General features: G+C 35.4%; 2 protein-coding genes and 1 long non-coding RNA gene across 3 annotated transcripts; all 3 read left to right on the forward strand.

Annotated features, from left to right (window-relative positions):
• The first annotated feature begins 1,880 nt into the window (after positions 1-1,880).
• Positions 1,881-4,585, forward strand: LOC124454219 (WD repeat-containing protein 90-like). Its single transcript, XM_047005025.1, has 5 exons — positions 1,881-2,287; positions 2,658-2,726; positions 3,210-3,341; positions 3,592-3,643; positions 4,329-4,585. Exons 1-5 carry the CDS (start codon positions 1,937-1,939, stop codon positions 4,583-4,585), a joined length of 861 nt encoding a protein of 286 aa, XP_046860981.1. The 5' UTR covers positions 1,881-1,936.
• A 1,940-nt stretch (positions 4,586-6,525) lies between these two features.
• LOC124454229 (WD repeat-containing protein 90-like) lies at positions 6,526-8,840 on the forward strand. The gene is made up of 5 exons (XM_047005036.1): positions 6,526-6,586; positions 7,010-7,171; positions 7,751-7,989; positions 8,668-8,738; positions 8,787-8,840. The coding sequence occupies exons 2-5, from the start codon at positions 7,011-7,013 to the stop codon at positions 8,838-8,840; spliced, it is 525 nt and encodes a 174-aa protein (XP_046860992.1). The 5' UTR covers positions 6,526-6,586; position 7,010.
• Positions 8,841-11,387: 2,547 nt separating this feature from the next.
• LOC124433503 lies at positions 11,388-12,254 on the forward strand. Its single transcript, XR_006944480.1, has 3 exons — positions 11,388-11,412; positions 11,634-11,762; positions 12,212-12,254. It is a non-coding gene; the product is annotated as an uncharacterized LOC124433503 (long non-coding RNA).
• Positions 12,255-13,719: the final 1,465 nt, after the last annotated feature.

A 13,719-nucleotide genomic window follows, 5' to 3' on the forward strand; every position in this document is an offset into this window, starting at 1 on the left:
TATAAAGAATTCAAAAAATGGCGGCAGAAATTGCAAAATGTACTGCATGAACGTGAACAGATCATAGATGAGAGGAAGACATCAACTGTAAATTCTAGGGTCTAGGTTGTAATGAAAATGTCCAAACGTAAGTGACATTACAAAGTAAAATCCTTTCATTCGTTCTGATGTTTATATTTCGTTACTATGATAATATTATTTCATTTATTTACTTGGGCAAATGCAATAAGCATTATATATGTACATGAACAAAACAGCTGGTAAAATATCATCAATGATGACCTTTAATCATATTTAAACACCCACAGTGTGGCAGAAACCTTATGTGAATCTTTTCAAACACTATAACACTTCAGAATGGAAGTAATGTGCAAAAGAAGGCGATGTTACAGCAATTATGGTAAAATATATGATTAAATTGTCTAATGTTTTAAAAGTGACTAGACTTGAGGTCAAAAATTTCTAGGAAAATATTTTTGGATACAGGCGTCGTTTATGCAAAAACCAGGGGCTGTACATGAGCTGCCTCCTCCAAAAATCATCAATCAAGGGTTGGCCATCTGGCCAGACCCCCCTTCCCCCCATTTTATGCATCATACAAATTACTTTGAACTTAACACTGTTTCATATGGAGAAATAATGAAAATTTTAGTTTAATTTGTAAATTTAAACTTGTCAACTGTCTCACAGAAGCAGTGACAAAGCCAGCCTATTTTCACCCCAATATTGGAAATATTTTTGTCCAATCACCGGAAACATAACAAATGGAATTAATTTTCAAAAGTAATACATAATATAATTCTGCTGAAAATTTGAAATAAAAGTTTCAGCTGAAACTTACTACAGACCAGTACCAAGTCTGTGCATGCCAAGCTCTACATCTGATGAATAGGCTAAATCATTTATTCAATGATCTTTAGGTTCTTGATTTGACCTTACTATCTAATCAAATAATGAAATGAACATTTAAACAAATTATATTCTTAGGACAAACAGCTGAAATGTGTAGTGGCATTGGGCTCAATTCTGCAGAACACATTCAGTTTCTCGAACATCTACACAAATCACTGGGGCTGGTTGGTCGATATCTCTACATCTTGTTTAAAACCAATATCAGGCAAATTTTTTGTCGCACACATTGATGTGGCAACTGAAGATGGTCTTGCCGTATCTCGTTTTCAAACCTTTTTAAAATTCAAGTCCACATCAACATGGTTTAATTTCCATTTACCTCGACCACCCCAATTCTTTGGACGAGGCAATATTGGCGAAACTCTACAAATCATGGTACCTACATATGCTTTTTGAGCCAACATCATTTTTTCTACTTTTTAAAGTGCATATGAAACCAAGTTTCAACACACAATTTTATAATTGCATTGGAAAAGACCATTTAAAATGACTTAATGACTTCTTCATTAGAATTCGTTTATTTTACCTCTTGCTGGGGTATTGAACTAATTTATCGATTAGAAGGCTCTCATGAATGAAGAGTTCATAGAAATCGTTATGATCGTCCAGGTTGGGGTGTGTCCAGTTGCGTTAATGTGAGCAAGAATGCTCGATAACGCAGAGTTGGAAACTTGGTTGCCTGTAGGGGGTATTCCCAAATGCTGAAAATTGACTATTCAATGCAACCGGTCCCAGGTACGCACATATAACACTGTAAAGTAAACAATGAAGAAGTTCACAGGCTATGTTCATGTATAATAAGTTTGCTGACTGATTTCTTTAGAATGCTTTCAAAATAAGTCAGTCAGGGACAATAAATACAGACCCCTAATGAACGTTCTAGCTACGGCGATCAAAGTAAAATTTCACCAAAGTATTTTATGTTTGAAATTTGCTTCCAGGAAGTAAAATGCTTCATCCACGCTTGTCCTTTTTCTCAGAAAATGTTGGTGATGTATCATTATCGACACGTTATACATTCCTAATGCTGGACCTTCGTCACATCATCTCGTTTTTCCTCAATCAGCAATACGCCTATTTGAAAAATATTCGTTTATGCGCGAACATGCTCGTGAAAGGACTGTACACGAGCGACACTGAATACGAACCAGGACTCACAATCAACGAAGCCAGAAGACTGGGGCTAATGACGACTGGCTACGTACCAGTACCACGTGACATGGCATTCCACGTGCCCAAAGGTATGGACTGGCACGAGTTGTATGACGTCATAAAATTTCCCGGGAAAAGCAAACCTATGAAGAAGGGGATCATTCGTAATGATGGAATGGATTTAAAAGTAGTGACCGACGACTACAAGAAACAAGAACAAACGGTAATTCAATAGAATTATGTGAAGCTTATTGTCGGTTTCCCCAAACAACAAGCATTAAGTCAAAGCATCACCATGGAGATTGATGTGATTATTTTCAAATGAGTAGTCATGAGCCCGTTTTTAGTCCTACAATGCAAATATTTTTATGCTCAATCACTGGAAGGCAATGAATGGAATTGATTTTCTAAAAGATGAATAATAATTTTGGTGAGAAATCTGTATTGTAGGAGTAAAAATCGGGTTAACTTGCAACTGAGTGCAAGCTTTGAGATTGTTTGATGTCGTCATTCAGCCACGTGATGTCCTAAGAGTTGCATTTTGACGTGACTTGGTAATGTGTGTGAAATGCGATCATGGGTGTTTTTGTCAGCAACAGGATGCATTGTCTTCAAGGCTTGCATTGGTGGAAAAGCTGGCCTCTAATCAATCTTCTGCAAAGGTATGAGAAATATGTGAAGCAAACTTTTATCAATATTTTAGAAACTTTTATGAAGCCATAAGGCCCGTTCACGATCGATTTGTCGGATCCGATTGTTCGGTTCCGACTTTTGGTTGCTTGTTCAGATGGTCCGATAATTTTGTTGATAATATATTCGTTTGGATAGTTAAAGTTGTGTGTACAGCTTGTGCTATCCAGTACATTTATCGAGATAGTTTTGTTATTTTTGTTTTTAAGACTTTTCTAATCTATGTAATTTTGCTAGTCGGCTTCCTTTGATCTTGTCGGATGAAAATAGAGAAGTTCTATTTCTATCCGATTTTTTAAATTGATTGATCTGACTATCGGAAGCTCACTTTAGCTATAATTTCTCACGATGAGTTTTGGGATCCGAAAAAATTGGATCTTGTTAACAAGTCTATAGAAGTAGCCATGATCCAATGTTTCAACTAATTTTCGCTATGTATCTAATCGTCTTTTCAGCGACGTCAAGTAGTAGCAACGCACGTGCCACCAGTGGGTCTGAACATCCCTGTTGGTCTCCAAGCTCAAGATCACCTTGATACGCAAGTGTACGCTTACAAATCGAGGAAAATATCGATACTTTATCATCAAGTAATCATCAAAGGATAAAGAAAGAGTTAAGGTGTGATATAGAAGATGTGTTTTATTATTAGCTATTGTCAATTTTATTTTTCTTAGAAACTAACGAGAATGTGCTGTATTTGCAGCTCATATATTATTATTAGTGCAAAGTTATGATGGAAACGTTGCGGTTTTGTATCGAGTTACCATAGATATAAAATGATTATCATACTCATAGGAAGATACGTACCAGAATCTACTCAAATTATATTTTTTACAGAGACATTCGACAAGGAAAGAGGGAGAGACTCTTAAGTCGGCGTTCAATAAAGGTGAGATTTTCCATCATTTATTCTACAGTTGCATATCAGGAAGATCTTGGAAAAAGGTTGACATCTGGAAGTATTTTCCATCTGTTAAAATAAGACGCACAGCACAACTGTTAAAGGAAAGAACTTTTACCTTCATCTTAATTAAACATAGGCACCGTTTACACGAGTCCGGGTTGATGTGCCAACCTGGGTCAACCCGTCTACTAATAAATACCCGCCTATTAACGTTCACACGATAGCCGGGTCAATTAACCAACCCGTGGCACCCTTCTCAAGAACTGGGTGGACCCGGGTTAGGTAGGTGTTAGAGCGTCAAGTTTAGCTCATTTCTTCATGAAAACCCGGGTTGGCTTGTCTTTGGCTTTATGTTCGAGCTAACCCTGGCTGAGAATTGCTGAATCGGGTTTAAAATCATTTCTAATCATGGTTTGTGTAAGCATAACCACCTATTGCAGTCTGACCCGGTTAAATATCAACCCAGACTTAGTGGCTAAGGCAGCCTCATTATTTAGTTCATTTATATAATTTTTCTAAGGAAATGAATAATGATAGTGTTATGAAATAGTCCAGGCTTACCAAAGGACTGAAACTTGCGGTTTAGCTGCGTCTCAGTAAACTCACTATTGCAACGTAGTTTATTTTCATCTTTATATTCTTGGGATTTACGACTTGTTGACATTTTTAGAGTTTGAAACCAGATCCGATTTTGAAATTGAAACATATTGTTGGCTACGGTGGACGAATTTCAAGGAATTATTTTGGACAAAGAATGGCGCATGCGTCGTGTATCCATGTCATGCCGTGATTGTTTCCATGGAGATATCTACGGGGCATCAACGATTCTTCATTGGTCACACCGACAAGGTCAATTTTGCTTCTTATTATTGGGCAATCATGGATGTACTTGGGATCTGCTATTATGTTCGCAATCTGTTCGCTTAAATGAAGTAGTTTAATGTAAAACAACGTATTTGGAGATTTTTGTTTTATTATTAACTGAAATCATTTGCTAAAAAGCTAGTAAAATCTCACTGTGCTCAATATAATGTACTCAGTATGTTCGAGGTAGAATGTCAGCGAGTAGTTAGTTCCACTTATCAAGGAGAATCATCCACTCGTTAAACTTCAATGAGCTCTTAGAATGCAGGCGTAAAGATCTGTTAATCCTTAATCTTATCGTACTTGACATTGGATTGGGAATCTGTTTTGGGTGTTTTGAATACGGAATTACTGCAATCTCTTGTATTCACGTGGATTCCTTCTCATTAGCGCTCATTTTATTGCAGGTTTCTGCCCTTACCTTCAACGGAAACTCTTCGATACTAGCTTCAGGGCAACTTGGACAGTCAACTGTGATTCGTGTGTGATATCAATCCGGTGATTGTATTGCGATCTTTAACTCTCAAGTGAGAGAACTTTATTGTTTAAGGTGAGAAATGCAATTTGATTTGTTTCCAAGTAATTTTTTTGTCTTGTGGATTCAAACTTAAAAGTCTCCTAGGTTTTCATATGCCTGTGCAAACACACTGAACATCTTTTCTTAAATGGGAGTTCAGCTGAATAAGTTAACTCGTCATTCAAAGCTGAAAATTCAGATTCTTCAGATTTTTACTTTATTTTTAGAACTGCTTGTCTTTAGAGCCGCATGTTTAATGAATCTGTTTTCAAAGCTGGTTTACTGTTCTAAAGAGGTGAAGAAGTAGCTGCTCACAATCTATGCATTATCTCACTGGGTTGAAACACCATGGCAAAATCTCCATTTTTGGGTGTTTGCCTAGAGCCCTCTATTGTAATACACATAGAGCGCTCTGGTTTGCCCTTATCTCCATTTTCGTAAATCTACTGTACTCAATTTTACTGGAACATTACCTCTCATCTAAATTTTTAAATGCAACAATTCAACTAGTATCAATCTTATTAGGTAAAGAAAGTTCATTACGACCGTTAGCTAAATTAGGAGACATGCAGACATATTTCAGACATGCTTGTTTGAGTAAAATATTGCTTCACTAAAGTATACCTAATGTTTACCTAAAACTGTCTTAGCTTAATGTTCACTTGGACCCAGTTTTTCTGTTCACAATTTCCGCCATTTTATTTCAACAGTTTCTCAAATAGTGGTGGAGTTTGTGCGGTTGTGGAAAAGACAATCACGGTAAACAGGTAAAGTCAAAATGTAGGTCTTTCTTTTGAAAATTCTATTGAAAAATTGAAAATATTAATATAATGATTTTGCTTAGCTAACAGTCTAGATGCTCTGTAGAAGAAGAATGGATAGAAAAACATGATATTTAACCAAGAATGTTTTTATTTGTAATTTGTTCTTACAATTTAAAATTTGATTACGAGCTCGAGATTTCTATGATGTGAAAGTTGATGAAGGCAAAGCCCAATTCAGCTATCAAATAGAAATCGAGAATAATCTAATTGGTTCAGTAGAGTATACCAGTATTCATATAAAGAAACTGCAGCTGTAGTTTTCCTTTATTTTTATGCATTTGTTGTTGTTGACATTGTTTGAATTAAAAAGCAACTCTTGTTGTTCAATGCATGTTTAGTTGTTGTAATGGGAATTTTTGTTTATTTAAATATGTTAATGTTGTGTTTAGTGGAAACTCTAGAATTGTTCTCTGATATAAACAACGAAGTTTATCACCTGAAACCTTAGGAAAGATATGGTCGGCAGCCATGTTTGTTTTTGTTACCCGACTTGAGCAACTAGCATTTTAAAAAAATAGATGATGGCGAGTAGAATAGCAATCGAATCAAAGCATACACACTAGAATGCTTTTATGTTTCTACTAACTGTGGATACAATGTGTATAGATGGTGGTAGTTTGGGATACATCACGTTGTGGAAGGACTGGAGAAATTGCTGGTTGCCAAGGCACATACTGACGTTGACATTACGCGAATCAAAATTGTTCCTTTCGATGACACAAGGTGAATGTATTGCTATGAATTTGCATTTTTATGTTGTTTACCTACTGACAAACGTTTGCAACCACCATTTTGCTTATTTAAGAAACAATACTATTAATATATTATTTTAGTTAACACTTGACATTTTTGCGTATAAAATACGCTACACATCAAAGCGGAAACGCCGTTTTCTTCAGTGGATTGCTGTCTGCTTGGATTAAAAGTGTTACGGGCATTTTTGACTGAGTTCGTTGAAATGTTTCTTGCCGCACTGTTATTATTATATTTGAAATTTATAAAAGAACTGAAGAGTGTATGTCTGAGTCTAAACTTTTCTTGATTTTGTTGGGGTTTTTTTTTGGGAGGGGGATGTTTTTGAAAGAAGATTGGTTCTTTCCAGTTCATAAGCTTTCTTACTATTGCAAATTGATGTGAATTTTGAAGGATGATATCGTGTGGACTTGATAATATACGAATCTGGAGGGTTCGTCACGGCTCCGTACGTTCATCTGCTTTGGATCTTGGTAGTCATCATTCAATTCAGTTTACCGATATTGCTTTTGGCTACGAACTTGTAAATGGAAACAACAAGAAATATCGAATGATGTAAGACTTTGTATTGTTGGCGTTGAAAGATTGTTGCACGGGGGTGGGTACAAAGGCTGTCGGTTGATTTTGAACGGCTAATACTAGATTATTCAGTTTCTATTTTTGAAATGGCGAAACATGAACGTTCAGTTTAAGTTAACTAAAATTTTGCTTTCCCAACAACCATAAAAGGTACTTTTCTTTTCCAAAGTCCACGCTCAGTGACCACAACTTTTACTCTGAACATTTGATTTTGTAATACAACGCGATAGTAACTCAATTTACTCAATGTATTGTATGTTGTCAAATGGAGAACTGACTCCTGTTTAATATATAGATCAGTGTCACGTTATTCTCTCTTGAGAAATTAGCTAACGAGAAAATAATTTTGCTTGTTATTCAATTTGTTTATCAGGAAATCGGTGCAATTTTCGACAATGTCTTCATTGAAATTCAGCCCATTTCCAAACGCTTTTATCGTTCAAATAATTTAGCGTTTTCCCTTCATTCACAAGTGAACACTATGTTATAAACATCAACATGATTGAGAAGATAACTTCAAAGCTGATTTTTCAAATGTTGTTTCTTAATTTTCAGATATGTTTCTTCGAACCGTGGAATAATTTTTGAAGTCAACTACGAACTGATGGTGATTCATAAGGTGCGACGACTACTTCCGACCGGAAGCCGAGAGGATCTTGTTCACGTGAACCCGGGTGAATTCGGAATTGGTATCAACTGCATCTCTGTCACAGATGCTTTCTGTATGACAGGCTCTGACGATGGCTATCTCAGGCTGTGGCCCTTGGATTTCTCGGGTGTAATATTAGAGGCAGGTATGTGTGTCTGTTACTTTGTCAAAGGTTGGGATATCTTGATATTGAGCAAAACAGCACCAGTATGAACAACACAACCTACTCTTTTGAAGTAAACACCTTGAACCCCTTTCCAATTTTGAATATTTAAGTATTGACGTAAGCTCAAAATAAATGTGCGCATGCGTAATGCCATACATTGTAGTTAAGTAATTTCTAAGTGATAAAAATGCTTATATATAAGCGTTCGACACCGCATAAAAAGTTTTGTCGTTTATAAAGCATATTTCGACTCATAAGTCGCTTTATGCCAACTAGTCTATATTTAATTTGGCTGTACGAACTGTTGACGATAAAACGGTGTATATCGCTAAAGCATTTTCACTACTACTTCTTCATTACTGCATTTGTCGTTGTTCTGCTACTTCATATTACTGCATTTGTTGACGGTGTGTTACTACTGCTACTTCATGTTACTGCATTTGTTGACGTTGTGTTACTGCTGCTACTTCATGTTACTGCATTTGTTGACGGCGTGTTATACTGCTTCATATTACTACTTCATATTACTGCTACTTCATATTCTGCATTTGTTGACGGTGTGTTACTACTGCTACTTCATTTTACTGCATTTGTTGACGGTGTGTTACTACTACTACTAATGTTACTGCATTTGTTGATTTGTTCCTTTCTTTACAGAACACGATGGTGCTGTCTCGTCTATCGACATCAATCCGAATTGTTTATCTGTTCTTGCCGGTACAGTAACGGTACGTATGTTGTCAATATTCTCATTTGTAAGGTTTTACTATTCCAAGTCCCGTTATCAATTCTTGACTGATGATGAAAAACTATGGTGGCAAGAACATTAGTTATAAAGCAAGAAGTAGTTTATTGTATTTATACTATATATACGTATTTTCTGATAATTCAAATTCTCATTGTGCAATGTGACGTCACTTTCTTTATAAATCGTACAATCATAGACTTCAATATGTCTTGAATGAAAAGTGATGTGAATAAACTGTTTTAGAAAGTCCACTGTCAGTTTGAGAGTTATCTTCAATGAAAACTTAATTTAACTGAACAAAATTTTAGTTCTACTCATTCAACTAAAATACATGGAACGCTGCCTGAAGCAAATAATTGAAGCCATATCTTACACCCAGACACGCGAGTTACACCCAGACACGCGTGATGTTTGAATTCTCGGGAGTGGAAATTGATTGATTACCACGCGTGTCTAGGTAAAATCTCGCGTGTCTGGGTGTAAAATTTGGCTTTAAAAATAACAGGCTTTTCTATATGTAGCTTTCCATGTATTTTAGTTCAATGTTCTACTATCATTTAGTAGTGAGCCATAAATTATTTTGACTGTGTATGACATTTTGTGTTTTCAATCCTCCTTTAGGGTAGCATTGGAATTTGACATCTCCACACGTTCTTACAAAACACTGATGAGATCACATACCAAACAAATACTCGATTGCTCCTTTGATCCATCACGTGGTTCTCGTGACCGTGTCCGATGATGAAACTATTCGTGTATGGGACCTGGACACGTTTAATCAATTGTATGATTTTAGAGCAGCCAATGAGAATCCTTGTACTGTGACGTTTCATCCTCATCAATCACTCTTTGTCTGTGGCTTTCGGAATGGGGCAGTTCGCGTTTTTGATATAGGTATACTCGAAGGGATGTATTGGTACATATAGGGATAATTCATCTAATGGTTATTTGATACAGGTATACTCAGAAGGGATATATAGGTATACTTGGAGGTATATATTGGTACATATTAGGATAGTTCATCTAAGGGTTGTTTCATATAGACATACTCAAAGAGATGTAATGGTATGTATTATGGGTGGTTCAACTGGGTTATATGATGTAGGTATACTCAAGGGATGTGGTACATGTTAGGGATAGTTCATCTAAGGTTATTTTATATGCCAATGACACGAATTTTTATTGTCTTAAATAAAAGATCTCTAAAATTTTAATGGATTCTCTTGTGTACCTTTACAAGCTTACTTCTGAAATTATTAAAGTTTTTGTGACATGTAAATTCGAAAATTCATATTCGTTTGTTCACTACAAACCTGCTTGTGTTTGTCAAAACTATTTTATTGTTTTAAAATTCAAATACCATGTTTACTTTTGTATACATCCATAAGTAAACATGCAAAAATGATGTTAAACAGAAAATCCATTAAAGTTTTAGAAATCTTTTTTGGACAATAAGAAATTTTGTCAGCTTTAATCAATAAAATGTAGATGTCTGCATAATCTAATGAAACCACATCTTTGTTTTAGCAAGTTCTTCAATGCTAGCAGAGCATAAGGAACACAAAGGGATGATTACAGGACTGGCTTTTCACCGAATGGTGAACACATGTACAGTGCTGGATCGCAAGGAATTTTAGTGCTATACCAAGGTTCCACAGAGGAGTTCAATGTACAAAGAATTCTTATCAATACAGTGGCACCTGGGAGCATTTCGCTCCCGATGTGTTGTCCAGTCAGTGATGATGGTCAGCTGCTTTATTGGTCCATTCGAATACGTGATTACTGTAATGGACTGCCGCACTTTGGACGAGGTTAGCAAAGAATAGGTAGCTACTTCATTTACATTTACTGGACTATGTACTTATATTATACTCGTGTCACGGCATTCACGTTTATTGTAGGTGACGTTCTTATCTAATCTTAAACTGTCTTTAGGTGAAGGTTATTTAATCTTCAACATGTTAATTGTTATTGAATGTCAAACATTCTTTAAGTATTGATTATCATTGGAGATTTTTTAATCTTCAATATGTTTAAGGGCTTAGACCGAGATTTTCTAATGTTGCACAGTCTTCAAATGGTGATTATATCATTTTCCCATGTCAAGCTGAGGTTGTTGACGTTGAACAGTCTTTAAGTAGAGTTTTTATGATTTTCAACACGTGTTAGCTGAGATTATATGGTGTTAAACAGTTTTTAAGTAGGGATTATGTAATCTCCAACATATTTAAGCTGAGGTTATGTTATGTTCATTTAATTTCTGAGGTTATGTTATGTTAAACAGTCTATAGGTACAGATTATCTATAAGTCTTGAACATGCTAAAGCTGAGATTAATTGATCTTAAACAATGTTTATCTTATCTAGGTTCTACGTATAGATATAACAACAATACATGCAGGAAATGTTTTCACTACTGACGATACTGCCCTCAGATTGTGCTACTCTCCTATGGCGTTAAATCAACTTTTGGTGGTTACTGCTGGTTGTAGGCTGTTGAAATTGATGCACATGGTGAGTTATTGAGCGAGGTAGATAATAATGGAGGGAGATGGGGGAGATGATTTTACGATACCTAGAAAGAGTCTGTTGATAGTTACTGATGGATGTAGGCTGTTGAAACTTGATGCACATAGTGGGCAGTTATTGAGCGAGGTAGATAATAATGACTAAGAGGGAGAGTTTACATTTAAAGAATTTGTTTGCAGTTACTGCTTGATGTAGGTTGTTAAACTTTTACTTATTGGACAGTTATTGAGCAAGTAGATAATTAAGATTGAGAGAGACAGGGGGTTGACGCGACATGGAGAGTTTGTTATGATGATACACGACAGGAATTATATGAAGTTTATGTAGAAGTATGTTTTATTGCTTAGGTTTCCAACGTTCATCGATCTAGCTGTTCAAGTCTTGATCCTTTCCAAACTGGGCATTTTCTTGCAACTGCTGGTGATAAACTTATCAAGATATGGGACTATCACATGAAAATGGACTTGAATTTCCAGGTACGATAACCTTCATAATGAGAACATTTACTAAGTTCCAACTTCTTCAATCTAACAACGCACGTTGTTTTTATATTTTATTTACTTATGTCGAAATTACCACGAATACTTTTCATCACTGACTTTACTATCAATGATACATATATAATGCTAGTGTGTGTTATTTAGAAATACTCTATTTCTTACGAAAAACTGTCTTATCAATAAATTATTCTGTATAGTTATGCATGCAGAAGCCTTATCTGAAGTTCCTAAAGTATACAAAACCTTTCATATCTTACATTACATTTACATTTAGGAAGAGTTGAGATCTAAAAATTATATTTACTTATCCTTTATTAAATAAGAAAGGAAATATGTTTACAGGCTAGCGCAACACAACTCTACACCAATCAGCGCACGCAGTTGTATTGTTTATTTAATGATACATCTTAACCGTTTCTATACAGGTATTTATTGGCCATTCAAATAATGTCTCCAAAGTTCGTTTTAGACCTCCAAGCTTTAGTCAGTATTGGAGAGGCATTTATCTGGGATTTTCTTGCAGATGGCCGCGTTCCTTTGGAGCCTGGGTACGTAAACACACTTTTTATATTATTTGTTTTATTTACTGACATTCGCAAACAGAGATTTTGATATTTATGCACTACCAAAATGCTGGTATAAACATTTTTGTAGGATGCATTTTGACACATGTATTCAGTAGGTGTCTTTGGCATAGATCATTGAAGTCATAGATCACATAGATCATTGAAGTCATAGATCACATAGATCAATTAAGTCGTCACATAGATCATTAAGTTATAGATCATAGATGTTGAAGTCATAGATCACATAGATCATTGAAATCGTGATCACATAGATCATTGAAGTCATAGATCACTTGATCATTTGATCATAGATCACAAAGATCATTGAAGTCATAGATCATAGATCATTGAAGTCTAGATCCATAGATCATTGAAGTCATAGATCGCATAGATCATTGAAGTCATAGATCACATAGATCATTGAAGTCATAGATCACGTAGATCATTGAAGTCATAGATCACAAAGATCATTGAAGTCATAGATCACATAGATCATTGAAGTCATAGATCCGTGGTCATTGAGTCATAGATCACATAAATCATTGAAGTCATAGATCACATAGTCATTTAGAATGGTCTGTAAATCATTGAAGTCATGATCAGATATTGAAGTATAGATACATAGATCATTGAAGTCATAGATCGCATAGTCATTGAAGTCATAGATCCATAGATCATTGAAGTCATAGATCACAAGATCATTGAAGTCATGGATCGTAGATCATTGAAGTCATAGATCACATAAATCATTGAAGTCATAGATCACATAGATCATTGAGTCATAGATCACAAGATCATTGAAGTCATAGATCACATAGATCATTGGGGTAGATCATAGATCATTGAAGTCATAGATCGCATAGATCATTGAAGTCATAGATCACATAGATCATTGAAGTCATAGTCACGTAGATCATTGAAGTCATAGATCACAAGATCATTGAAGTCATAGATGGAATCATTGAAGTCATAGATCCGTAGATCATTGAAGTCATAGATCACATAATCATTGAAGCATAAGTCACATAGATCATTGAAATCATAGATCCGTAGATCATTGAAGTCATAGATCACATAAATCATTAGTCATAGATCACATAGATCATGAAGTCATAGATCACATAGTCATTGAAGTCATAGATCACATAGATCATTGAAGTCATAGATCACATGTCATTGAAATTAGATCACAAGATCATTGAAGTCATACATCACATAGATCATTGAAGTCATAGATCACATAGATCATTGAAGTCATAGATCACATAAATCATTGAAGTCATAGATCACATAGATCATTGAAGTCTTCGATCACATAGATCATTGAAGTCATAGATTACATAGATCATTGAAGTCATAGATCACAT

Source organism: Xenia sp. Carnegie-2017, unplaced genomic scaffold, assembly GCF_021976095.1.
Source record: "Xenia sp. Carnegie-2017 unplaced genomic scaffold, XeniaSp_v1 HiC_scaffold_13, whole genome shotgun sequence".
In the NCBI taxonomy this organism is placed as follows: Eukaryota; Metazoa; Cnidaria; class Anthozoa; order Malacalcyonacea; family Xeniidae; genus Xenia; species Xenia sp. Carnegie-2017.

What these genes read in the sequence shown, in the direction of transcription:
- LOC124454229 (XM_047005036.1), top strand. Translation starts at nt 7,011, where the DNA reads ATGATATCGTGTGGACTTGATAATATACGAATCTGGAGGGTTCGTCAC. An exon ending in GGGTGTAATATTAGAGGCAG is followed by an intron (nt 7,990 to 8,667) that starts GTATGTGTGTCT and finishes CTTTCTTTACAG; the next exon opens with AACACGATGGTGCTGTCTCG. An exon ending in TTCTTGCCGGTACAGTAACG is followed by an intron (nt 8,739 to 8,786) that starts GTACGTATGTTG and finishes TACTATTCCAAG; the next exon opens with TCCCGTTATCAATTCTTGAC.
- LOC124454219 (XM_047005025.1), top strand. Translation starts at nt 1,937, where the DNA reads ATGCTGGACCTTCGTCACATCATCTCGTTTTTCCTCAATCAGCAATAC. An exon ending in ACAAGAAACAAGAACAAACG is followed by an intron (nt 2,288 to 2,657) that starts GTAATTCAATAG and finishes TGTTTTTGTCAG; the next exon opens with CAACAGGATGCATTGTCTTC. An exon ending in TAAGTCGGCGTTCAATAAAG is followed by an intron (nt 3,644 to 4,328) that starts GTGAGATTTTCC and finishes TGACATTTTTAG; the next exon opens with AGTTTGAAACCAGATCCGAT.